Source organism: Homalodisca vitripennis, chromosome X (genome assembly GCF_021130785.1).
Source record: "Homalodisca vitripennis isolate AUS2020 chromosome X, UT_GWSS_2.1, whole genome shotgun sequence".
In the NCBI taxonomy this organism is placed as follows: Eukaryota; Metazoa; Arthropoda; class Insecta; order Hemiptera; family Cicadellidae; genus Homalodisca; species Homalodisca vitripennis.
This window is the reverse complement of record NC_060215.1, coordinates 14,280,438-14,308,241: the sequence shown is the minus strand read 5'-3', so window position 1 is coordinate 14,308,241 and position 27,804 is coordinate 14,280,438. Positions and strand designations below refer to the sequence as shown.

Sequence of the window (27,804 nt, the reverse complement as noted above, 5' to 3'; positions counted from 1 at the left end):
GTAAGATCTCATTGCCCCAACCGAAACTAGGTTTATAATTGTACATTTTTGTAAATACATTGTTATAACAATTAGGGATATTTCTTCACAATGTATTTCGTGGATAAATACAATTTTATTTTTTCACATGAGATGAAAATTTGAACATTGCTTCAAACTTTGAAGATATAAAGTTTGATATATAAGAAAACGTATGCTTTCGGCATTCATAAATATGATGAGTAATGCTACATAACTTTGTACTAGTACTTATAATTGATAAACTATTTGTTATTGCTAACTCCTGGTGTGATATAATACTGTTTCATATAAGGACTAACTATTATTGTTGTAATATAATATGTTACCAGGGTAATGTGTTCATAAAAAATGCTTTTTTTGCAAATTTATCAATATAAAATAAAAATTTATTAAATAAGTCCATCAAACTATACATTTTCTGAAACTGGAGAAATGTAAAAATAATTGTTATATTTTGGAATTTTGATTTAGTACAAATATACCACTTCTGTAGGTATGGTCACACTCCCCTAAATAAAAAAAAAATGTAATAAAGTATCAAAATCTCAACAAAAAAACAGAATTTTACTTTTAAAAGTATGCATAGTAAAAAATATAGAATTTCATGAAAGAAATTATAATGATATACGACAATGCATAATCAAATAACTTTTAGTATTTATAATTTTTTTTACAAAATACTCTTGCAAAACCTGGAAAAGTGGCCTGCCAATAAAGATAATTTAGTTGCTAGTTCATGGGTTAACCCTTTGACTGGTAGTTTTTTCTCTGTAAGAGTGCCGTTATTTTCATTCATCAAAATCTCGGCTAAAAATTTGTGTGTAAAAATTTCTTTTTCTTGCCATTTTACACACCATCAATAACTACACTCTTGCATTTACACAATCAGTAGTTACATAAACACCCACATTTATAAACTATTGGGTCTACTGGTAACTACAAATTAAGTTTTAACATAATTATATCAGATATAACAATGAATTGCACACAAACAGAAGTAGAATTGGCTGATTACTTGGAAAAACTGATTGAACACTGTGATATGGCGGTAAATTGGAACTGAAAAGAAATAATCAAAAGAGTAACAGTGATCTAGTGGTAACAATGGAAACTACTAAGTGTTTCTTATACATTCCACTAGATCGCATACATGCTACAGGTGAGAGATTATTCATCACAAAACGTTATTGTGAAAACTGCTTAGCACCGTATAAAATAGCACCAAATTGTATATGATGGGATATTATTTCCTTGATAGTAAATTATAGCCTTCCATTCATTAAAGAAGGAGAACAATGGGTTATAGTTGATTGACTGACTTGGTAAATGTTCAATTTTTTAAAATTCACTAATTATGTTTTTAGGGCATGGCATTTTTGGAGGAGCTTTACCAGCTAATTATGGACACCACCTAACCAATGCCTACAGTGCACTGCTGGGTGGGGGAAGGGGTGGGCAGTTTCCCCCCTCTCCTCACCCACCCACCACTAGCGCTTATGGCAGTCTGGGAACCCTGAGTGTTGCCGCGAGCCAAGCCGCCAGTCTGGGCATCAATCCTGCCAGTACGTATAGAATCTAATGCTTTGGCTGCCTAGGCATATCTGTTTCTATATACTGTATTTACTTAAAAGTTTACCAAGTAAAACAACTATCAAGTGTTTTGTCAGTGTAACTGCCACGATGTGAATGTTTTGTATATTGTACAGAAAGATTTTTAACGAAAAACCTTGTGAAGCTTTATTTTAATCACATCAATAATGTGATGTGATGGAAGATCTAAGATCCTGTACTTAGTCCTAAAAGGACTTGCGATGATGCCTTGGTGACCAGATTTGTTGCGAGTAAAAGCTTGACAATTGAATATATGGTGGGTTAGGAAGGGGGTGTGTTGTGGGTGGTATGTAATGCTTATGGATCTGCAATTTATAAATTTAAATTAGACTTCAAAAAGATATTTTTGTGGTATTTTGCATATATTTTAATGAATACTTCTTTGCAGTAAAAACTGGCTCACATATGTTTTATTACATTTGAGTCAATACTTGAGGTTAGAACGCTGAAGTCCACTGTAGACTGGTGGTCAGAACGATTCTATTCTGCATTCAGCTTCTAGATCAAATAGTTCGTGCAGCCTGACTGATTATGTACTTTTCCTGTTTTATTACAGTGTGTCTCTTCAGCAAACAAATTTACTGATACAGGATTTAAAAGTCCATAGTCTGTACAATTTTCTACATTTTAACTACTAGTTTTTCAATCAGGAAAGTCATATGTATCTGAAAATGGATGTTTTTCAACAAAAAAGAGTTCATTTTAATCTGTCCGCAAAATTTGTCACATGTTGCTTTAACATTTCACTGAAGCATGTCTTCACTGTTTCAAATTTCAACTGAGATCTGTTTCCAGTCCAGTCGATAAGACTCAATGCTTTTTTTACTGGAGCGTTTGTCTCAGGAAGACAAAAGATAAACTCAATAATCAGCTTCCAAGTTAAAGAAAAGTATGTCCTGTTTAATAAAATCTTTGAAAACTTCAAACATCATTGGTCAATTAACCTTACAGTCAGTGACACGATTTCTTCCCAAGTAGTTCACTTTGACAAATAGTGCAGTCATGGACTTTAGCTGAGTTTTGTTACTAGATCCACTAGAGCCTCAACTCCCGGTAACCCAATTCCCAGGAAGGGGCTTCATTTAATGTTACCAAGTAAACTATTCCAACTCCTCAAATATCTAGGCACATAAGTTGCACAAGATTCCTGCATTCACAACAATTTCCTTGACAATTCTTCGTCTTTCTTAAGGGAGGAACGGACGAAGATAGGCAGGAAATGACTTTAGACGCTATCATTGCATTCTTCACACAAATCTGTGAGTTAATAGGCAACTTCAGCAGCTCCGACACTCTGGCCTTCTTCGGTACTGCTGCATGAAAATTAACCGTTTGGCTGTGAACAAAATATAACCTGAATTGTGGCACAGTGGTTTTCAAAGAAATCGCTGAGTAAAATTATGTACTCCTTAAAGAGGGACAATAGCCTCCCCAACAGAGTGGACAGTGAGTGGGACATATATTCCAAAGCGGGACGTCTGGTCACCTTACTGATACCATCCTGAGAATAGCCGTAATGACAGTTAGATTCACCCTCCACAGTCACTGTGTTATACAGTGATGATATCTGTCTAGCTGTTGTGTTTATTGTTAACGCCTGGCAAGCTGAACGACAAAACAGCAAGGGACACTTGTGTGGCTCACTGAGCTGGGAGACAGAACATGGTCATAAATCAATGACCTGACACAGGGAACAGCCATGGCCTCCATTGTGGCCTGGTGATCTGAGAGGCCATTCATACGAATTTAATGCCGATCCCAAAGGGTTAATAAAAATAGACTTATTGCCCTTCAATGTAGTGAAAATGATTTACAGTCCTCATGAAAACAATTGAAATTACAAATATTTTTCAGTATGTCAACCAAATTTTTATTTCCCGCCTTATCCTGTTATGTTACCTACCAAAGAAATGGCAGTGAAAAAATATAAAACCCAAACATAATGTCTGGTCCTCATTGAGAAGAAATAATCACAATAATAATTAATTTTTGTTAATGGTTTGTACTACGACAACTAAGAATAAGTATACTGCTGTACGTACATAAGATACTAAAACAGTAATATATATTTGTACTATTTATTTGCAATGTTAATACTTCAATTTTTCCTTTAAAGTATCTATTCTTGTTCAAAGTTCTGAATTTTTTTTATGATAAAAGTGGAATCTTCCCCAGAATGAAAGTACTTATAAGCTATGGCTTAGGAATTTCAATTTTTATACTGTTCCTAAGCCAAACAATACATTTTTTTACAAGAAATTTTAACTTTATAGCACCTAGAATTTTGTAATAAATTGCTAGAAAACATAAAAACTTCACCTAATAGGAAAATGTTCCTTGTCAAGTTAAACAATGGTTGCTTGAAACTGATGTTGAAGAAATACTGCTCGTACAGCAATGTTTATACTCTTTTGTATATATTGTTTGATTAAGTATTGAGATTATATATATAATTTTATTCTTGAGGTCAGGCCTGGTTTCTAAGAAACTATTGTTTATGAAACAAATGTACATATATTTGAGAAAATAAAACATTATTATTATTATTACTTCAGTCAGAAGTTAGATCAGTCAAATGCCTTACACAAGGCACTAAAACACTAGTAACAATTTTGACGTGTTTGTGATGTTTAGGTGCAGCATGGTGGACTATGGCTTCTCACCTGGCTGCCCAGGACTATCTGGCTAGGCTCCAGGCTGCTGGCATGCCCTTCCCTGGACTTCCAGCAGACATGCAAAGCTTCCCTCTCATGTCGCCTCAACACTCTCAAGGTAACAACTACCCCACAGCCCTTTTTCCATTAATTGTTTTCTCTAATGAAATTAACCCCGTCAGTACGGTTTAGATCCGGAGTCCCTAACTTGATAATATGTATCTACTACCAAGAATTAACAGTTCTACAGTAACTAAGCCAATGAAGTAGGTTTCTGAAAAAAAAAACATTTGACAGTAACATTTTTCTTTTAGTTTAAGCCTTTGATTTTACAGTGATAACCTATAGTTACCTGAAGTCCGTGCAAGAAATGCCACAGTGACGATCTGTCTCTACCTTATATTTTCGGGGTTGTATATGATCAGCCTTGTTTTTTATGTTATATGCTATCAGCGGTTTGTCAAATGTTGTACAACGTTAATTTTATACTCTCTTGAAAAGAATATTTTATTTCAATATATAACGTTGTATATAGTCATTATTATTAGCATTGTCTTAAAAGATTTTCCAATGTCAATCGCACTTCAAATACAGTTTTTGAAGCAAGATTTAGCCCTTATGTTTTCAGATTTTATATTAATCCCTATTACATCATACACAATTCCTACAGCAAAATTTTTATTAGTTTACTAGGTAAAATAAATTACTTACAAAACATTGAGAAATGCTTTTACTTTTTTGCTTGACTGTAAGGTTTTTTGTAATATATTTTTTTGTGATTTTCTTATTTTTCACAAACAGAATTGTAACTAAAAGAAACTGAACATTTCTCATTGAAAATGTTGTTACCATTAGTGAGACTTGATTTATGAATTTTTAATGAAGTACCGCCAAGGTATGGCAAGTAATTGTGACAGCTGCTGTCGGTGGATGTTTTGGAAGTCAGTTCAATATCTGTTCACACATGATAGTGATCTCGGCAATGTTTAAAGTACTGTCCGTCTGACAGTGATCATTGCACTGCTGCACAAGCACAGGGATTCATTTAGACGTGACAGGTTTACTGTCTGTTGCTGCTCTCCATTTCTCTTGAACATCAGTCTCATACTGATCATGACAATGTTAACGAGAACTCTTATGCCTGTTTAAACTAGGAATTTCTACTGTCAGATCCCAGACTTGTACAATTTCTTACCAATGTAACCTTAGTTTAAGGCCTGTTGCAATAGATATTAGCTGTGGAGTAAATGCCATGGTGATGACTTTGTCAATAATTTTGTGTTATTATTATTATGAAAAATATTTGATTTTGTTGTTGATAACAATTTTTATATTATTGTGTAGATATATATATATTGACAAATTACAATGTACTGAATAATAATTTAATTTACAGTAACATTGGTGAAGAGTATAAATTTTATATGGTAAATTATAAAAGGTAAAAGCAAAAAAAGTATAAATCAGGGAATTTTACTTTAAATTAGCGTATTTATTGATAAAAATAAAAAAGGACTATTTACAAAACTGTTTATTTCAAATAAATTTTAATTTCTAAAATGTAAATAAACTGAAAAGTTTAATTACATTTTACTATAAAACAAGATAAATATTTCAAACTAATCACAACACTACCACACGATGAAGAATAATAACAAGATATGTAGTAGACGTTCACAACAACCGAGAAAGCAGTAATACACGCCACGGATATGTTTGGTTATGGCTCAGTAGGATACGCAAAACTGACGAGCAGGTGGTAGATGTTAGATTTGTCTTGCGTACGTAGATTTGTTTTGCGTATCCCTTTGGGGTACTCCCCTCTGTCTGACGTAGAGTGAATGTCGTTTATAAATAATTCATTGGCATCCGCGATAAGCATGGAGCGTGCACCAAGCATTTCGAAAGCTTTTTGTGAAGTAAAAAAACTCTCCAATAGACATAACCTATAATATTGGTTATAACTGTATTTTGCATTTTGGTCAAAGTCTACCATTCTAATGATATACCTGTCTACGGCGTGGGAAAGGTTAAATGCCAAATTTAATCATCCGTAAAATGCAACTATATTTTGAGTGTGTTTGAATCGAAGTTAACAAGTCTACCACTATGTTAATTTTTTGAGTACAGTTTCAGGAGGTTCGAAGCAGTCACAGAGCAGCCACAGTAAGGCATCGTTGTCGCACGGTCACTCGACTGCTAGCAGCACTGCTACCAGCCATCACCAGCCTTCTATGCTAAAGTGAGTAAACCTACTTTCTCTCTTCCTCACACTCTAGGTGCTGCTAATATTTGTGTGTCCAATACACCGATGTCACAAAGTAATTCTTAGGGGAATCTGTAAGAGATTTTTTATTGGCAGCCGGATTCCCCACAAACATCGATTTTCATCACAACAATGTTGGATGACGGTTGATGGATATTGCATCAGTTCTCTGAACAATTTCCCCATACATGTTACTGACAATAGGTCAGACGGTTTGAACTGTTCAGACCAAATCGTTACATGTATTGGGGACCTTACATCGTGGTGTTTTATAGTGCATGCTACAAGCTACATTAACATGTGTTGTAGCCACAGTGCAGTTAATCCATAGCCAGTGGTAATATATTAATTATATTGTCGTTTTATAAGTTACACCCATAGCAACTACTATAGGCATACATCCAGTCATGTGTATTATCTCTTTTCAACTGCAGATTACAAGTTAACCACTAAAGAGCCGTCACCTTTTAAAAACTAAGTTACAGGTTCCTACTGAAGCTGCGCTACCTTGCAGTGAATGAAAGAAATATGATTATAATAATATTAGGGACAAGTTTTAAACGTGTTATACTGAGTAAAATCTCACAATAATTAAAATACCCAACATTTTAAATTTAATTAATGAAAATGAGGTTCGTACCATGAGATTAAAATGGATTAAAACTCTTTTAAGTGAAAGGTTTGATACAGTAGCGCGACCACTCATCACCGAACAGTACTAGTTTTGCCAGATAAAATATCTGCCATACATCCCCATATGCTGTCAAAGGTCTGTCAAAAACCACAGTAACAAAATAATTGTGGTTTTATAAATAATGTTTGACTTGAAGAAGTTTGTATTTTCTAGGTCTAAGTTCTTGCATTATCAAGCATCTGCTGCTGTTATGTGGGAAAAGTTGCTCAGCAGTAAAAAAATAAACATTTGCCAAAGATTGTTTTTGCAGTTGTCTTTTGCATAGAAACAAAATATTGTAATTTTTTTAACAAAAAGGAATCTTATTTATATTATTGAAATAATAAAAATTAAAGATCTAAAGAGATACTATACACTCGGTAAGATTATAATTTTTGTTAATTCAAATTGGTTTACAATTTCAATTAAGCATCTGATTATAAGAAGTTTACATGAATCTCATCTGATAAATGTATGTACTAGGGGTAAGAGGATTAACACGTTCATGGCGATAGCTTATTTCCATACTTTATATTTGCCGTCAAATTTTTCAATAATAATGGCACAAAACCGTAATCGTTTTTTAAACGTCAAAGTATAACGTGATTTGTGTGTAGACTTCACAATTCAATTTCAATATGCTTTTTGAGTGTTTTTCTGCGTAGACCAAGTGGTACTTAAAAAATTAATTTACCTTAAAAATTAAGCAATTGTGTGCACAACAGGGTACAAGATAGTCTAAGGTATTTATTTAAATGCAGGATCACATTTAACAAACCACAAAGAAAGGCAAACAATAAAAACGCATTAATGAAATTCATAGCAATGTGTAACCCATGGAGCGCACGATGTGCTTTATGAAAGCCCAGTGTGTACCCGACAGCAGTTGTGAAAGTGTGCGTGTACACGATAGGGTACAAGTCATCCTGAACGTATTAACCCATTTTCACAAGTATCTGTGAACAATATTGTAAATAAGTGGTTGTATAAGTGGCTTTGTCGAACGCTCGATTTTAATTATTTGTTTTTCCCCTAGCTTACCGACTTCAAGGGAGGGAAGGTGAGTGTCATATTTATGTGCTGACCTCAATTATAAACACAGCACTACAAAAATAATGAAAGTTAAGTTTCATGTCACAAAGTAAATAAAAAAAAAATTGTACAGGTTTAGTTTCTATAATTTGAATTAAAAAAATGTAAGTTTACATAATAGCAAACATCCTGATTAAGAAACAAATATCATTGGGTAATACGGTTTCGGACATTTCCCACCACTATATGTTACAAAATATGCAACGCTGCATTTCAAGGCATATCATTAAGTAAAATCTTTATACATAAACATGTACAATGTGTGGCAGTGGATTGCCACTTAAAAAATTTGTATCAGACCTGACTTATACACAAACAGTTTGAAGTTCAGACTAAATAAAATGAACCCAGACGTTGTCACTGTACTGTACAGATGTCAAGAGCACAAAGAACACTTCATACCCACACCAGAGAAAGTGGAACACTGTAACGACGATAGTAACACATAATAGCGGTAAATGTCCGAAATCCTTTCAAACTATCCATCATCAATAACTAATTTTAAGCAAAGAATCGTTAGGTACATAATTGAAATTTTGGTTGTTTAATATCGTGAAATTGAAAACGTTCATATACTCTTGCTTATGTTCATGACAAATTTTTGAGAGCTGCCGATGTTGATTTCACTGGTGTAAAGCCGTGTTATCTTTCTGATAAAAGTTGGATAAAAGTTCTGACTTTTTAGGTGATTCATTCATCATAGACTATTAATTCGGGTGTAAAATTGGTGTGAAAATAATATGAAATTGGAAGGACGTGAATCGGCCAGGAAAAAAAACACTCAATTTAGAGGCGATTCCAATCTGAATATGGGTCCAGTGAACCATTTTTAGATGAAAATTGCTATTTACAAGTCTTTTTGTTTATTGTATCGTACTTTGGAATATTTACTATTATGTAATAGGTTTATTTTAAATTTTAAATTCTCCTTCTACAAATTTTAGCTTTACCCGCATTTCATTTAAGAAGTATAATTCAGTGCCTACATTATACTTGTTTAACCAATCACAATGTAGATTATAGTTTTAAAACAGAAGCTTGAACAGCATTTGGATTCATTTTCACTAAATGATATCAAGCATGACTTTAATGATTTTTAATGTTGGCTAGGATGGAGTGGAAGTTAAATATATGGAGATTATTTTTGTTATTAATAAACTTTTTAGTGTTTAAGTTATTTTTTGTTTTGGATCAGTTTGGTTTTTAAACTTTGTTTAAGCCATGACCTGCCTGTCCTGTGAGTATATTAAGTAAGTATGTAAGTACGAGTATATATGTGGGCTGAGTCAGTCTGTGTTTTCAGTGATCCGTCTGGAGTGTTGGGTGGTGTGCGTCTGCCTCCGGACACAGAGATCATCAAGTACACCTCCTCTATTATTGGACCCAAGGTTCCCGGTACCACCAACCGGGGCCGCAAGAAAACCATTTCTCTGGACCCACCGTCTGTGAGCGTTACCCCCACCCACTCTACATCCAGCTTGTCGATTGATCGTTCTCGAAAGAACAAGAACATCGTGAGTACACATATTTGAGAAAACAGACAAATTAATAAGATGGGGTGGGAAGGCAAACCTGAAGTATGTTCTGTATTTCAATGATGAATACTTGGTATCTGTTCAAATTTTGGATACAGCGTGGTATATATGGAATCTCCAGACCTGCGAGGTGCCGTCAGCTCTTTTTTCAAAGTGAGGTTCTTGTAGACTTCTAGTAGGTTCCCCCCCAGGATATTATGCTGTATCTTAAACGGGATCAAGAAAAACAAAGTAGACTGTTTTAGTTCCTTCTGAAATGATTACTTGTTGCTTGAGTCTACAAATGAAAAAGTGCAGAGTGTCTTACATAACTAGTTAACATGAGGCTTCCTTATTAGGCTATCAAATAAAATACCAAGGTAGTCAGTATTGGATTTGCACAGTCGAGAGAGTATACTGTTGATCAGCTAGGCAAGAAAGAAACCATCAGTTTATTAAGCTAGAAATTATTAATGATGCTTACTTTATTTTGTTAAGGAAGTAGTTTACTCTATTTTTCCCCTGTACTCTTTATTTACTATCTTCTAAAGTCTTTCGCTAACCTTTATTAAATCCATCTGGTCATATAAATATCTAAATAAAAACAATGCCGTTTTCTGGGTCCAGTAAAGTATCAGTGAGTTTCTGGGTTTTCTATCAGTGAAGTAAAATACAATGATTTACTGGAACTTGGTTAAAATTGGTACGAAATATAGTAATTAAACATCACTCTGTGAAGGTAATATTGTTGTTTCTATACCTCTGTTCTAGGAATTGGATCCTTTAGTTATCAATCTATGTGTACTTAGGAGTAATTTTTATTCATAGTACCTAAAGAATAAATTCAAACTTAATACTTCCAGATATAACTTAGTTTTTAGTTTTTTAGGTAGTTTATAAAGTTAATCTCGAATCCTTCATTTTTTAACCCTTTATTTAATATTTATTTTGGGCCAATTTCTTGATGGTCCTAAGTAGAGCTGATTCTCTCCCTCGAGGTTGCTAACACTACTGGGAGATCTCTATGATCTCTACTATTATACATGATAAGCTAGCTACATATTAGTAATCTTTGTTACATTAACTATAACCAAGATGCACTAGGAGATGCATTGAAGAGTGCCCACTATCCAATCCCTCTCATGGTTTTAGTTCTATCTTGAATATTCTGTCACTGAACTGATGTTTCAGGATAACTTAGTGAGTCACTCACAGCTGTCACCCCACCTGCAAGGACCCCTGGCTCTGGATCCGGATCACCGGGAAAGAGAGTCAGAGCTGACTGAACTGATGTGACCCACTATCCCTTTCATGATACTAGTTCTATCTTGAATATCCTGTCACTGAACTGATGTTTCAGGATAACTTAGTGAGTCACTCACAGCTGTCACCCCACCTGCAAGGACCCCTGGCTCTGGATCCGGATCACCGGGAAAGAGAGTCAGAGCTGACTGAACTGATGTGACCCACTATCCCTTTCATGATACTAGTTCTATCTTGAATATCCTGTCACTGAACTGATGTTTCAGGATAACTTAGTGAGTCACTCACAGCTGTCGCCCCACCTGCAAGGACCCCTGGCTCTGGATCCGGATCACCGGGAAAGAGAGTCAGAGCTGACTGAACTGATGAGGCTACAACAGAGCGTAAGCAACGGTCAAGTCACTCCACAAGCCTCACCGGTGCCTCCCGGCTACCACACACCTCCCATCCCCACCACTGCCAACGCACCCCTGCACCCCCCCGTCATGGACTGTGATGCCCCTCTCAACCTCAGTCTGAAGCCAGCCTCTTCACCACAAACAGCCAACAACGCCCTTCAGTCGCTCTCGTCCTTGTCACAGTCTCTTGGACAAATTCCAGACCGCATCTGTGAGTACCTTAACTTTTATTAAGTAATTATAATAAATACTTGTATTAGTGAGTATCAATTAAACAGAGGTTTGTAAAAAGTTCAACATAGGAACTGTCTTAGAGTTGTCAATAACAGTAATCTTGAATTGGTAGAATCAAATGAAACTTTGGTTGGTTGATCCATTATACTTCCTACAATTTATGATGTTAAAAATAAGTATCGTAAGTATTACTGTCTTTGATCAATATTGGTTTAGCTATTTTTTAAAGTAAATAAAACATAATATAAGACTAATTAATTCAGGCAATCAAATTTTGGTTCATTCAAGTTCATTTTTCAAAGGTTTAAACAATAAATAGATTTGCAAGTATTAAGGTATTAGGATGAAATGATCATCTGTAAAGTAACACTCAGTTGATAAATTTTCAATTTTGAAACTTAACCTTAAATGGTTAGCCGACTGGAAAACACTTACTGTTTCTTTTAAATTTATCTTTAAAGTTTCTTGTACTGTAAAGGCCAAAGTTTTAACATAAAGTATTATTGTCTCTTTACTAAGCATAATGTATCAGTCAAATGTAAGAAACTGTTTAAACATGTTTTCATTTCCTTTTCAATTTTTAAGATACATAACCAAAGTGAAAGTATTAAACCACAGAAAGAATCATTAGATTTCATATAAATAATCTATTTTCAGAATTATTGAGTAAAAAAATGGGCTATGTTAAAGCAGCTGTCCAAATCGGGTGGGTTTGCCCACATGGATTCATGCGGCCTCTTAGATGTTCTAAAAAACAGTTTCGTTCACCAACTAACAAGGGATTTGATTAATAGGGTAAAATGTGGCTTCATACTCTTGTATAGGGAAAGTTTACTGAGTAGTTACATTCTTAGTGAGGCCAAAGAAACAACTACTCCAGCCAATTCCAGGCTCTCCATTGCCATTTACAGTTAGGTATTGAACGATTTGGAATGTTTGTAAGGTTAGTATATCTTCCAATGGCAATAATTTATCTCTGGAAAGATTGGATTGTCATAGGCCTATCTTTTTCAAAATGATTTAGCTATGACACATTTTTACACTGCGCAAAATAGTTTTTGGGATAGTTTTAAAATTTAATATTATATTTTCAGGAATTTTCAGAATTGGATCAGTGATATGTTTGACTTTCAATGATTTTTTTTAGATTTTGAAAGTTTAGGCGGTGAATGATAAAATATTGATAGTTGGGAGTTTTAAAATTACTAGAATTTTAGGCAACATATTGTATGGAACTTTAATATTAAAGATATCAGAAAAGTGTTTTTAATGTGAAATATGAAGTAAATATGAATATGATTAAAGTGATTAGACTGGGGATAAGTAGTAAATATTAACATATCTAATCGTTTTATATATAGTATTCAGATGAGCTGTCAGGAAACAAGTTGGTTTGTTGGATTCTTTCCAAACTGCTCAGATTAGGTTTAAAGTACATTTTTTGTGAACTACATTTCTAACAACAAAAAAGAGGGAAGCACTCAAAATACTTTAAAACATCAGCCTCCACTCACTACTCTTTGATTCTCATGATAATATTGACTTATAATAAAAACACTTATGACGAGTTTTAATGTAATCTTTTTTTTTAGTAGTTGCCTGGATGGTTTGATTGGATATGTAATGTGTGTTACCAATTTCAAACCGTTTGGGCAGGCTGGAAAATCTTCTTGTGACCAGCTTTTTTGTAAGGCAGCATTCTTTGAAATTTGTAACTTTCTTTATAAAAAGTATTTTTTCGTACTTTGAAAATAACCACGTTTTGTAAGGTTTTCACAGAGTATTTTTCATGGTGTTAAATTGTTTAAGGCTATTATTTGTGAAAAAGAGTATTGGGTGTGGGATCCTTTTTGTGTAAAAATATAATGTTCAATTATTTGAATGTTTTAAAATCTAACACTTGTTTTAAATTAATTTTCACTTTAGGGATGCTAAGTGAAAGGAAGTGCTTGTGGTATTAATTCCTTGGGATAAAACATAAAATAAAAAGGTCAATGGTAGTGCTTCTACACATGTGTGCCCACATGCACATTCACACACTCTCATGGGGTGCCCAGCCACCAATGGCCTTTGCAAACTACTTGTCAAAATTTCCATCCTTTGCATGAACTTGTCAGTTAGTGCTATAAAAATAAAATTGATCTAAAAGTGGTATTTGATCATATTTTTTAGCGTAAGATGACATTATAGTGTTATAAGGCTTGTAACTTTGGTGAAAATATTCCCTGTGGGAAAGATTACCTAAAGGAAGGTAGATTAGGCTTTGGTTCAAAATTTTAGATGTTTCCTTGATATACTATATGTAATTGAAAAATAGGAGATTTTTGAAAATTGTTTGTTTCAAAGAATCTTCAGCTACATTTGTCTTCAACAAAGCTTCCTGAGATGTCTAGTCGTCAGATTGTTCAAGACTTTTTTTCTTTGCCCATCTTCAGTATTGATTACCTTCCACATTATCTTAATCATATTATCTTAGTAGATAGTTTTAATAGATAGTGGATGTGTACAGATGGCAGGTTATTGGAATTTCGATCATTGCTAGTGGAAATTGGTCTGTTCCAGCTCGACGGAAGCCGGGACCCAAACCTAGGCGAGTGAGTCAGTCTCCACTACCCCCACCTGGCCCTGCACCCAGTGCGTCTTTGGCTCAGTTGTTTGCAGCAGCTGACTCTCCCCGCCCTCCTAGTGCAAGTGAAGACACAGACTCCAGCAGCCATCACAAGGTCAGTATCTCACAATTAAACGAGTAGTCAACGAAACAATTTTGCAGCAAGCTTTATGTTACGTAAAATACTTGGACTAACCCATTTCACAGCTGGCTCTATGTTATGTAAAATACTTTGGCAAACTCGTTTCATGGCTAGCGTTATTTAACGTACAATATGTTGACGAACCCATTTCGCAAGTGGTTCTAAGTTACATAAAATACGTTTACAAGATCTCGCCACTAAGTAGATCACCCTTTTCCCACAAGATATTAGTATTATTCAGTCTTAACTTTCTATGTTATATGGATTAATGGCAACGGAATAATTTTACTTTGCAGACTGGCAACACTGCAGTTGGGTAAGGGAAAGTAAACAGGTGATTGCCTCTGTAACAACTGACTCGAGTAAACAAAAAGTGAATGTGTATAAACAGTGAGTTTTTATATTGTGTTAAGCCTAAGTTCTATTTCATTTAATATTTCTAAAGTTAGTATACTAAGAAAAACCATTAAAATGGAATTTTTTAAAGACTAAATATTGTATTTTTTACAGATTAAAATGTATAAAAAAACTAAACATGGAATTTGCCAATTTCAAAAAATATTTTTGTGAATGAAACACTTCGAAGCATGAAGTGTTTTAAATTGAAGTCACAATTCTTGAAATAATATAACTGTAAAAATGTTCAGAAATAACGTAAAACACGGAACTCAACACAGGAACAAGCTTACGCGCAGGTCTCGTGAACAGCACTGTCGCTCTCATCACGCAGGAAATCCTGTCAAACACGCCAGTCTGCAGGTCAGAATGGTGTTCAGTTGCTATGATAACCAGTTTCGGATCGGTAACGGGAAAAATTGAATCGAGCGCAGTCGTTGTTTGAGGTCCGGACAACATTCTACCTCATGCTATCGGCAGTTTTACAAACTATATTTTACGATAAAAATAAAAACTTTGTTTGCGAGATTTACTGTAATACGCGTGAAGCGTCATTTTCACCGTGCGAGATTTCCCGTAATACGCGTGGTAAGTGTTAACAATAAATATGCATTTTATTCAAACTCAGGCAAATTTTTTTAAGTAACAAAATTAACATTAAATTCATATTTATAGGTAACAATATTATCGTAGTGATGTCATAAATTGACATTATTTAACACTTTTATATAATTGTTTATTAAATATTCATCTTAAGATGGCTACATATAACTATCAAGTTTCATTTAAGTGTGAAGAGCACAAATAAAGTAATAGAAATTCAAGCAGTCTCCATTTCAAACAAAATTAATTAATTGTTATTGTAGGCCTACCTTTCAAAGACTGTGTATACAAGTAGGCCAATGGGCTATAAATATTTATGTATTGTTACCAATATAAACAAAAAGCTTTGGTGAGATTGTAATATTTGCCTGAAGATTTGCAGTGGCTGTTAATAGTTTAAAATCACATCTCTGAAAGTCGAAGAGACTCAAGAAAATAAGCAACAACAAATTAGATTTACTAAGATTAGATTATTTTGTAGTTCCTTGTCTAACTCTTCCTCAGTATGCACCTTCCTCACTCTTAAACACAACTCTTTGAGAGTCTATACCCTCTTATATACGAATATCATTCACTTAATTCAGATTTTATTTTTGATCTTGGGCATACAAGCTATCTGTAGTTGTATTAGTAAAAGTTCTTAGGCAGTTTGAGCATTCAAGCTCATCATGGTTCATGTTTGAAATCAGATAGATAAGAAATTTGGGAAGAAGTAATTGGTGTAAGGATTCTTCTCCCTGACAAGGAACGTGGGTTATTTACCTCTTCTGTAACAAGGATAACAAGTATCACTTATAAAATATACTGTATAAACCGTGTTGTTTAAACGTCTCTAAATTAGTGATGCATAAATGTACGAGTTAACCTGTAGGCTTTAACGCGTTTACAGAATATGTTTTAATGTGTGTGTACAGTTGGTATTGTAACTGAGAAAATTGTCACTTTCAGGACGGGAGGCCACGGAATCTTGGGCGTGGGGTGTCCAAGCCTAAGAAGAACACGGTAGCGTCACTATTGGCTCAGAGCCGAGCCCTGGGACTCAACTCTCCCCTCAACCACCAAGTCAACCTGCTCAAGGCCAATATCCTCCAGCAACAGATGCAAGCTGCAGGTAGTTGTATTCTTGACACTTAGTTCACTTCCAACTCACGTCACTCTATACAGTGCATGAACAGTGAAATTGAGCAAGGAACTTCACATTTACCTTATAATTGTTGAAAAAACAATCAAACAATGGATCAAGTAATGAATGAGTTTTACAAACTCTGTCTGCCTGAACACCCAATTTTCTAAATCTACATGAGACAGACAACTTTACCTCAATTTGTATACAATTTTAAATTCAATATTTCTGTTTTGTAACTGAACAACTACAGATTGGAGTCTTTAGCTTATACAGATGACAGATTTCAGTCACCTCAGATGTGGACAGCAAGGCACATAACCTTGATTAATATAAAAATTAGAAATCAAGGATGTAGATAGACTTCTTCACCGGAGTTGCCTTCCCTTGATGGCTTCAGAAAGAGTGGTTTCTTTGTGAAAAGCGTGGTTGTGTGAGCTGGATAACCTTGGGCCTATCTTGTTTAATCCTTTTGACCTTGCTTGGATGGTCAGCGCTGCTGGCAACCACAATTCATTGGTAGCAGATCATTGCTTTCAACTTGCTTTAATAATCTTGTGAGTACTGGTGCAGTGGCTACGAAGGAAATTAATATGAGTTTCTTTAGATAATCCATGCTCCCTTGCTTATTCTATGGATAAACCGTGGATACTTGTAATCTTGAAGTTGGAAAACTCCCAGAGCCAGGGTGTAAGTTATATTGTAGGAGATGCCAAGTGACAAAAATTGTAACACTTTAAAGTGAATTGTAAAGAAAGTTCATCATAACCTAAGGAAAGTAGGATTTTCAGAAATGTATTGCATTTGATTCTCCCTTATTAAATTTAAATTTTAAGGAATTAAGATACGGATAGATAAATCTTTATTTGCTATCACCAAGATAGAAAATGGTGTCATGTACATTAGAGAGAGTAAAAACAAAACAAAAAACCAGTTAGTTAACAAAGTCAGTGCCAGTTCATGCTATGCATTATTTGGAACACAGAGTCTATTTATTGGCCAATTTCCATGGTCACCCCTTCCAGGTTAAAAATTGACTGTATCTGCTGGTCAAGATTTTAATTTCTTCCTTTACACCTTCAGCTCTTAAGACCTTCAAGGATGCGGGCAAGGCAATGAAAAACTTCGTTCCTGCAGGAAGGTTTTACTTTGAAGAGCTTCAAGCGATCTGTCAGAAAATTAAAGTCTGTTCTGTGTCTGGTGCAGTGTGTATGAACTTCCTGGTATTGCTTATAGATGCCCAGAAGACCTGCTAATATTATAGACTGGAGGATATAGATATTTATTACAGTTAATACTTTCAGACTTTTGAAGACTGGCAGGCAACTATCTTGCATTTTCATTCTTTTCATGGTTCGGACAGCTCTCTTCTCCTCTTAAATTCTACTCCTGAGAAATTAGAACATATCTGTGGGCCTTACAGCATTATTATGAATAAGAGTTATTTCTGATTTTTTTGTGTGAAATGAATATTTAAATGTACACCTATTGAAGCTATCATTATCAACCTCTTTTTACTTCCAAAATGCCAAAGCATTTTGTTTTTTGCTTCAACAAAGAAGTTATATTTTGGTTTCTACTCAGAGGTTTTAATTTTAAATCATAGGATTTTTTTCTTCAAGGCAGATTCCTCTTTATCCACCCTCCATCCACTGGGAAAACAGCACTCATGGTCTTGAATATATAACAACTGTAGTGTGTTTACTTCAGGATTGTTATTATAATGCTTGAGCTCTATCTCTTTATTTGTTTCTTGATGCTGTTGATGGTCATATAATATCTAGATATCTAGTCAGGATGCCATTGACATGCTTCTTCTGTGTTTATGGATCTGTTCACAAGACTGGATTTCAAGAAGCTCTTTTAGATCCAAACCTCTGCTTAGTTAGAAATATCTTACTGTTGACAAAGGTTGATATTTTGGATATTGAAGCGATCTGGAGCCTGATCTGATATTATGCAGATAATATCAAATGAAGTAGTACTAGTAGCTGTTGTCCTAGTTACAGGAACTTTCTCCATAAAAACAAAACGGAAACAGAGGAAACGACTAAAGATTAAAACAGTGATGTGTGAGACAAAACAAATCGAAAGTTGGAAAATGTGGACAACACCGCTCGGCATACTAACTGGTGCTCAGACAAGATCTATATCCACATCACTCATACACCTCCAAAAAGAGCACAACACTAAGATGTATAACCCTGTTAAAGCACCTCAAAATTCTCAAACACACACACACTCAAAAAGAAAATTTGATTCATATTGCACATTCCATACAATGAATAGTCACAGTACATGAATATTACACAATTTCTAAACATATAATTCTCAGCTATTAACAATTTTATTTTTTTTTTTAATTAAAAAAATATTTATAAGCTTAGTTAATATTTTACTGAATTTATCATTTCATATAATATAGTTGCCATTTTAATTGTGTTAAAACTCCTCTATAGAATAAAGAGATTTTAGCATCAAACATTCTTTTAGTATGGTGAACATTCTGAATTTCTTTTGGAATCAATTTTAACACTTTAATCCAACATAGGAAGCTTTCTTCTTAAAAAGTGTTGTGTATCAGCTTTTGTATCATGTTGCATACCGATTAGTGAGTGAATTATAAAAATGGGTTCAAATCAATTGATTATTGGATTAATAAAAACATTTAATAATGATTTGTACATCAAATAGTAGATAATAATTTTTTGGAATAGAATATTTATTATTTTGGTTTTTGGTATTAAGAAAAAAAAAACAGTGTGGGGATGTTTGGGCAGTGGTGATATATCTCTTATTTGCAAATGAACTAAGAGTTGCAGATCCACACAGCTTTTGGGCTTACTTAAGAAGGATTAAAAAACTAATTTGTCAATCTGGAACTTCCATTTGTGTGAGAAGTGCTATTTATAATTCATCCTCCACCTGTTGTTTGAGTTGTCTAAAATCATGTCTCTTTTAATTGTTGCTTTAAAATTTTTCTTGTGGCGACCACTGTAACAATTTATACCCTAAGTTAATGAAATTAACATATTTTTTCCAGAAGGAGAAACAGAGACTGAAGAAAAGAACAGGACATCCTCCCCGAGCAGTATTGTTGATGAAATGGAGAGAAACAAGAAACTTTTACAACAGGTAACAGTTGCTTAGTTATAACAGTTATTGTTGAGAGAAAACTAGAATTATTTCCTGTACTGTTACATGTTAGAAGTATGAGAGGTCAGTATTGTTGCCAAATTTTGATACATAACACGCAACTATTCTCTGTCCCAACAGTTCTCTGTCAATTGTTAACGATCCTGGTGTAGGTAATGGTCATGCAATTCCACTGATAAGCAATTTAATCCAGCCTAAGATTTTCATAAACATTAACAATAAATACGGTGGCTGTACTCCTTTGAGACAGCATTGAAGTACTTTCAAGATAATGTGATGATTTAGTTGCCATCCCCAAGACCAGGTGACAACCTTCTTGCACAAAACCCTTCAAGATAGCCAAATAATTGGGGTTTCAGTTTGTATTTATGTTAATTATACCTAATAATGTGATAATATTACTTTTTAATAATGAATACCAGCATTTATTAATATTGAATTACTCAACATATACAGTAAAAATAAAAAGATAATTTTGTTGTGTTTAGTACAAATGAAAAAGCTTATCTACTGTGTTGTTTGTTATTCCAGTTTCTGTGTTCTGATCAAAACCTTCATTGAATTTGTTTTTTTATTACAGAACGTTTAAATTTAATTTAAAAAATGCCATTACTCGAATACACACTGACCATTATTAACCCTAGAAGTATTTGTTTCAGGATAGTATAATCTAATCTGGATACAGCAAAAATTGATGTCACACTCATCTAGTTGCCCTTTAATGCTCCGTAGTTTTAGCATGCATGGTGACACATACAGCAGACATTTTTTTTAAGAGAGTTAGTTTAAAAACACAAAATTTAGTAAAGAGTCAGTACATGAACTATTTTTTATCAGATCTTCATATTTTTCCCCATAAAATACTCATAATAAAGTAATAAATCTATAGTAGTTTATTATAAAGACAAAGAAACATTTTCCATCCAGCAGACAATTTTATTGCCCTGAGCTGTAATTTTTACAACTTGATGTATACCTGAGCTGTAATTGTTACAACTTGATGTATACCTGAGCTGTAATTGTTACAACTTGATGTATACCTGAGCTGTAATTGTTACAACTTGATGTATACCTGAGCTGTAATTGTTACAACTTGATGTATACCTGAGCTGTAATTGTTACAACTTGATGTATACCTGAGATGTCTTTGTCACAGGCAAGCCTGAGGAGCCTAGAAGAACTTAAAGCATTGGTCCAGGAGACATATAGTGAGACTAGTAGTGTACCGGATGTGAGCAGCGATACTAACTCGGATTCTGACTCGGATAGTGAAGACACTCACATGGGCAGTAAAAAACGTGAAGGAGAGCCATTACAAGGTAACCTAGCCATCAGTAAATTATATCGTTGTACCTTTTCCAGTTGACGTTTGAACTTATCAATATCAATTGTATACCTCATTAGTTGTTTTTATATATATGTCATATTCTGTGTTTGAGACATTATTGTTGTAGGATATCTGCCCAAATATACTTAAACTAATCCATCTTTGTAGCTGTTACATGAAGTTGTACACCATTGGCTCATACGTGACTTGCTCCCATACGTGACAGCTAATGCACCCAGTATTAGTCCATAAAATATTGCAGCACAACGTAAATTATGAAGAATTTTTCAATAGGAACATGAGCACTAATTATTTTTTAGAGCAAAATTTTGTTCTAAAAAATAATTATAATATAAAATAAAATAATACATGAAAGAAAAAAACCTCATACCTAGCCTCTAACAAGCGACTCAGGTATGGGCCTCCAACAAAGTAGGTCTTGGCAACAAATTTTATGATTCATTTTTACATAGTAGAACAAATATTCACAGTAAAAGTTATTAATTTAGAACTATGTGAAAATAAAGCAGTCAAATTTTATCGCAATGAATCAGTGAACTTAGAATATATAACTCTTAGTACTAGGTACTTGTTTTTATTATTTTTTAATTAAATTGTACCACTTATGCTTCTTTACTTTGCTTTCAACAAAACTTTATTTAATCATCATTAACTCTTGGAAGAAATGAATGGACAATATAAAATATTCTATATACACATATTTATTAAGAACAGATAAAGTCAATACATTATATACAATTAAAAGTTTTAAAAATTAATAGAAACTTATAGTTATACTATTACTATTATTCATTGATGAAGGTGCTGAACTCTTCCAGGCTATAAACAGCTCATTCCATAGACACGAAAATTTTCTTCTTCAAAACCTGGGGGGCCAAGGTTTTTGAGTTCTCCTAGTAGAATGTTATAAAGCCTGGCATCTGCATAACATGGCATCCTTACAAATAGAGCAGATCTGTGAGCATTTTTTGAACCATCGGGAACACAGTTTGCGATAACCTAAGCGGTCAGTAACAATTTCATACAAAAGAGTGCGTTTGTTGGAAATCGTCAGATAGCGTTGTCATAGTGAAACGTCTGTTCTCTTCAATTTTTCGTCAACTGCCGTTACCAGATCATCGGTGACGAGAGAAGGCCGACCGAACCGATTCTCATCATCCACATTGGTTCGACCGCCATTGAACATTCTAACCCACTTTCTCACCATTCCTTCACTCATCATATCTTCCCCATAATCATTTCGAAGTTTACGATAAATTTCAGCCGGTTTCACATTCTTTGCATTCAAAAATCTTATTACAGAACGAATCTCACAATAGCTGGGATCACTAATTGCCTTAAACAGAGAAAACTGAAAACAACATAGAACAACTGAAATGGCGTGAGTTGATAGCCAGTGAACAAAGACGACTAGTGTGCATGTGCGAAACACCAATTGCAGCGCTACGGCGGCAGTAGAATGAAACAGTACTTACTTTCTGAACACGCCTTGTATCATAACAATCTCTTGTGTTCTCAACCACAAAAAACTTCTAAATCCTAAAAAATCTAAAATTTCTTTTACATTGTGAGCTGTAGCACTGTTGATGTTCATCTGCCAGACTGTCGCTGAGTCCTTTTTCTTTGATTTCCTTTCACTATTGACAATCTCCAAGAGAGCCTTACTTTAGTTAGGATGGCAACAACAAAGAAGATAAAGAAATGGCAGAATTCAACGCAGTATGTAACAACTGGAAGAATGCGAGAATCTCCAAATGATAAGTGGAGCAGTTGTCTTTTATATTGGCACTATTCTTGTAACCTGTACATGTGTGGATAAAGAAATTTTGAATTTGAATCATTATCTTAAAACATACATAAGGACAGTCTTCTTCAAGAAACCTCTTTTGCTTGTGGTGAATGAAGTACCACACAGTTGTTGCCAGTGAAGAGCAAGTATATTTTAAACTATATTGACAAGTCACTTGTTCATTGTAGATCTTATCTGCTACAATTATGTAACGTTATGTGACAATAAATTTCTAATTCTGATTCAATATTATTTTATTAGTTTTTAGTCAAGTTTCTACTATCCAAGGTATATGTGAAAGACCGTAAAACATTCAATCATTTGAATTTTTGGTGTTCTATTTGTAATCACTTTAATCTGAATTGAGATTTCTACAAATTTGAATGTGCCTATTCCTATTATAAAGTAAATACTAACATATGCTCTATCAGGCGTTGTTCAGTTCAAAATTTAAAAAGCAGAATTTAATAACCACTGTTTCCAGCTGTGCATTTCATTTTAGAACTGTAGCTGATAAGTCTTTTGAAATTGTGATTACTTTTATTTCAAATGTCTGTACTTTTTCAGCTGAAGATATTAAAAGACAGAAAGTTGGAATTAACGAGGACGAACTGCGTATTCCACTACTGAAAGGATGGAAAAGGGAAACGTTGATCAAGAGCGTAGGAAAGTCTGGTCAAATACGTGGAGACGTTACGTACAAATCTCCTTGTGGTCGTAGATTTAAACAGTACTCTGAGGTGTTGAGGGTCAGTATAGCTCATACATTATTTTTTGTATACATATTAGAAAGTTTTATTCTTTAATGGTATATGAACATTTATAATGGAACATTGCATGGGTAATACTTAACATAGTTCTGTTATAGTGGACTATAATACAGTCATAGTCAAGTTACATAAAGGCAAAATAATAAGAGTGGTTGAAACAACTTGCTAACAGTGAGATATTAAAAGCCTTGGAAAGAATGAAACAATTGAATAGAGTACTGTGTATGATCTCCCAGGCTTGCCAAGTTTAGTCTACTGAGAAGCTGGCCAATGAAATCTTTTGGGACGTTGGAGAGGTCCTTGTAGTCTGGGATAATACACTTTGTTTCTTAAATATATCACACACCAATGCTAGTATTGTACCCATTTATATAGTACACTTATTGGTTCGTAAAGTAAGTGAAGATGTCTTATTGTACCAGGCGAAGTTAGGGCTAAGAAGCCCTTTCTAACACTTAACCTGGGTTAGTTGCTAAGAAACGTAAAAGTAAAAGTTACAGCTGGTAATTGTTGTACACATGAAGAAATTAAATCAATCGTTAGCTACAGCATTATCACAGACAAATACTAATCTATGTCCAGGCTAGTGATAGTCAAATCCGAAATTTTTGAATCCGATTCTAAATCTTAAAAAATGATCAAATTTCAAAACCTAATAGTCTTAATAGCCTAAGCCTGATTTAAATCAATCGTTAGCTACAGCATTATCACAGACAAATACTAATCTATGTCCAGGCTAGTGATAGTCAAATCCGGAATTTTTGAATCCGATTCCAAATCTTAAAAAATGATCAAATTTCAAAACCTAATAGTCTTAATAGCCTAAGCCTGATTTAAATAAAATCATCACCAATTCACTATCTACATTTACACTATCTACACCAATTCATTCTTAAACTTTTGGTGATCACGTAATAACTACTGAAAGTAATCCAAGAATATCACTCTATTTTATAATGATTACTAAGAAAATGAGATCTCTAACACATTTTCTCAAGCTAAGTTTATGAAATCTGTGGAGAAAATTTGCTAACACTACGATTTTTGTCCTTCAAAGCCACATTCTGTTAACATTTTTAACCTCTTAACTGGCAAGCCTAAGTTACCACAAGCGATCCCACTTTGCGTTTAATTACCACACCTGTGTTATCATGTGCCAAACAGCTGCTTCACTACACGACACCTGGTAGCTGTAAGACGGTACACATTGGCCTCTAGTAGTATTTATTTGAACTATTACAAATCCACAGTAGTGCTGTATAATTGCTACTACGTACTAACAGTCAACTAAGGAACTATCATGAAAGCATTTGGTGAAGTTTTACCGGGACGTTAGAAACAGAACGTTACTGTTTTCTACTATGTCCGGAAGCCCCCCAATGCACGCAATAGTGGAAAAAAAAGAGCAAGCAGTGGAAGAATTCTACCTTCAGCATATTGAATTCTTCCAAGTCTTTGGGAGGAAGCGGGGTGGTAGGAGGTCTACGAGTCGGATCAAACTTCCTGTCGGCTTCTTGCGACTTGATTTTGGGCCATTGCGCGTCCTTTCCTGTCTTGGAGTCTTCTTCTCCTGTTTCAAAAACTGTTGAAGCTTGTGCATCATCGATTGCAAAACCTGTTTCTACAAGCCATTTTTTGGATTCAACCAAAAGGAAAAAACACAGACAGAAAGAACTGTACAAGATGAAACGCACGAAACCGGTAGTAGACCAGGCGAGCGCTTCTCAAAACTGACTATTTTTCACCAGAACACGGACAGGATAAGCAACAAAATAGACAGAATAAACCATCTTCTTCTTTCTCTGAACCAGGACCTGGTTGTTCTAACGGAGCATGGCCAATCTCGTGAAAAATTAACGAACACTAGACTTGCTGATTTCTCACTGGTGGCAGCATTTGGCAGAGATAATCATATCAAGGGTGGAGTAGCTATATACAGTAGCACCAATTTAACGAATGAATGAATTTCTACTTTTTTCAATTGCATTTTTGAAGTAATTCATTTTTAGTTTTGTTTTTAAAAACTGTTTTAATTGTGGTTCAGTTGGTATGGCAGGAACTGTTTATAATAATGATAAGAACGTTTTATCAACTTTAGATTTCTCCAGATGCATTGTTGTAAGTTAAGCGTTCAGCAATGCATCACTTTTCTGAGAAAGATAGCGATCGAAATGTGGGCTCAATTTATTAACTATGTTTTGACGTGACAAATCAGGAGATTCTGGTAGCAATTTGGTAAATGAAGATGTTACTGAAGTTGATCATGGTGGACGAGAAGTACACTAGATGTGTGCTGACTGTGGAGCAGCTCTGTGCACGGCAAATAAACCTGGCAGTACTGGGTGACAGCACCGTTGAAAAACTTGGCACTTCAATCATTAATGTGGTGTAGGACCTGATAGGCAATTCACGTATTAATGTGACATTTATATTTAGGCTGTACAATAGGATACATTTATGTTTATCAGTTGGGAAAAAAATATTTGAAATGTTGGCCTCAGTCCTTTAATTAAGATACCTGTTTCTAAAGACAGGAGAAATAGAATTTGTTTTAATCATTTCAGAAGGAGTTGTATGTATTTGAATACATCTTAAAAAAACAGTCTTGTCAGGCTTAAAAAAACAGTTAAAGATAAGAATAGGATTTACAATGTCCATGTGAGATGACTCTATTCATATGAAATAAAGTGTTATATAAAAACTAATTTCCTTCAGTCATAAATTATTGAAAACTTGTGACTCCCTGAAACTACAGTACGTGCATGGTGCGTGCGCGCACACACCAAATGTACATGTGGCATGTACATGTTGGTAAAAATTCACATTTTTATCCTCAGCCAGTTTTATTTTGGCCTAAATACCAAATTATCTGAACTTCGTACTTCAAATGCCTGTAATTACTCGTGGAGTGATACAAAACTTGTTTTCCTAGTATTATCTTAGAAAAGTAAGTATTCTTTTTATAACTGTCATTTAAGTATGAAACATGCATGATTATAGATTTAAAATGAGTATTATATTTTTGTTTATGTAAGTAACAATATCACTTTCTTTTCAGTACTTAGAGAAAAACAGCATCTCTGATCTTTCAAGAAACAACTTCTCATTCAGCTCAAAAGCCATTGTTGGGGAGTTTATTCATTGCCCTAAGGGTGGAGAACCTAAACTGGTCTCAGAGCAGGAGATCCTGGACACTTTGGCTGACTTGAAAGTCATAGAATCCCTCAGGTAACTAAACAGCATTAAACCACTTACATTTACTAGTTCTTCAAACGTGTAATAATGATTTTCCAATCCAAATGTACATGAACAGGTTCAGTAATTGCTCAATGCTCAGATTCCTTTAATTAATTTAAGTATTTTGGGTTTTTTTCGGTGGGGGGGGAGTTCCGTCATTGATGTTTCCATTTTTAGTAACATATTAATATAATATGTAATTTTTTTGTTCCACTGTTCCTCAGATATACGTACAGAGAAACAGAGATATTCAAGTTGGTAAAAAAGCAATAATCTGCTAGTATGGAATGGTTCATGATAGTTTTGTGTAGCTGTAGTGATTGGATATGGAACTGCATCGCATCTGTTTGGTGCGTCCGATTAAAATGGGCCTATTGGAGATTAAAGTATCGATGTAGCAGGTTGTGTAGGATATTTGTATGTTTTAGCAGTATCGGGTAAGTCAGAGTAATTGTGGTGCGAAACAGATACAACAGACATGATAAGACTTGGAACAAAGAATTACACTACAAATACTTAACCTAACGTAACACTAACTATTGTGTTCTCAATTAAATACACAGAATGCAATTATGGTTCGGAAAAAAAGGCAAAACTCTTTGTGGTATAGCCATATAAATTTCACCAAGCAAACCCAGCAGGGATCAGTTCTGGCTGGTTTATACCTTCCAGTTGAACCCACCACTGGGCACAGCAAAAACCGATGTGTCACTTAAATCTGGGCAACCTTGTCCTGGAGCGGCACATCACTAACCGCAAATGTTGAGATTCTGGGGTTCATGGACAAATTGATAGGTCTAGTCTACTATTGGAGATGGCTGTTGGAGTTGGTAGGGTTTGTTCCCTAACCTCAGAGGTTCTTGCTAGCCTCAACAAGGGTGTGCCACCTCCTGCCTACTTTGACTG

General features: G+C 34.5%; 1 protein-coding gene across 7 annotated transcripts in view; it reads left to right on the top strand.

Moving 5' to 3' along the window:
- The window catches only part of LOC124368713 (bromodomain adjacent to zinc finger domain protein 2B), a 216,358-nt gene that overhangs the window by 114,830 nt on the left and 73,724 nt on the right, over positions 1-27,804 (top strand). For 5 of the 7 annotated variants that reach the window (XM_046826016.1, XM_046826020.1, XM_046826018.1 and 2 more), the window contains 12 exons: positions 1,386-1,583; positions 4,267-4,404; positions 6,417-6,528; positions 8,262-8,285; positions 9,621-9,831; positions 11,361-11,703; positions 14,289-14,449; positions 16,424-16,589; positions 19,642-19,733; positions 20,911-21,073; positions 23,459-23,640; positions 26,720-26,889. In XM_046826016.1, the coding sequence (XP_046681972.1) occupies positions 1,386-1,583; positions 4,267-4,404; positions 6,417-6,528; positions 8,262-8,285; positions 9,621-9,831; positions 11,361-11,703; positions 14,289-14,449; positions 16,424-16,589; positions 19,642-19,733; positions 20,911-21,073; positions 23,459-23,640; positions 26,720-26,889 (1,960 nt within the window). The remainder of the gene's footprint in view (positions 1-1,385; positions 1,584-4,266; positions 4,405-6,416; positions 6,529-8,261; positions 8,286-9,620; positions 9,832-11,360; positions 11,704-14,288; positions 14,450-16,423; positions 16,590-19,641; positions 19,734-20,910; positions 21,074-23,458; positions 23,641-26,719; positions 26,890-27,804) is intronic. The other 2 variants (XM_046826017.1, XM_046826019.1) reach the window with 2 other exon arrangements.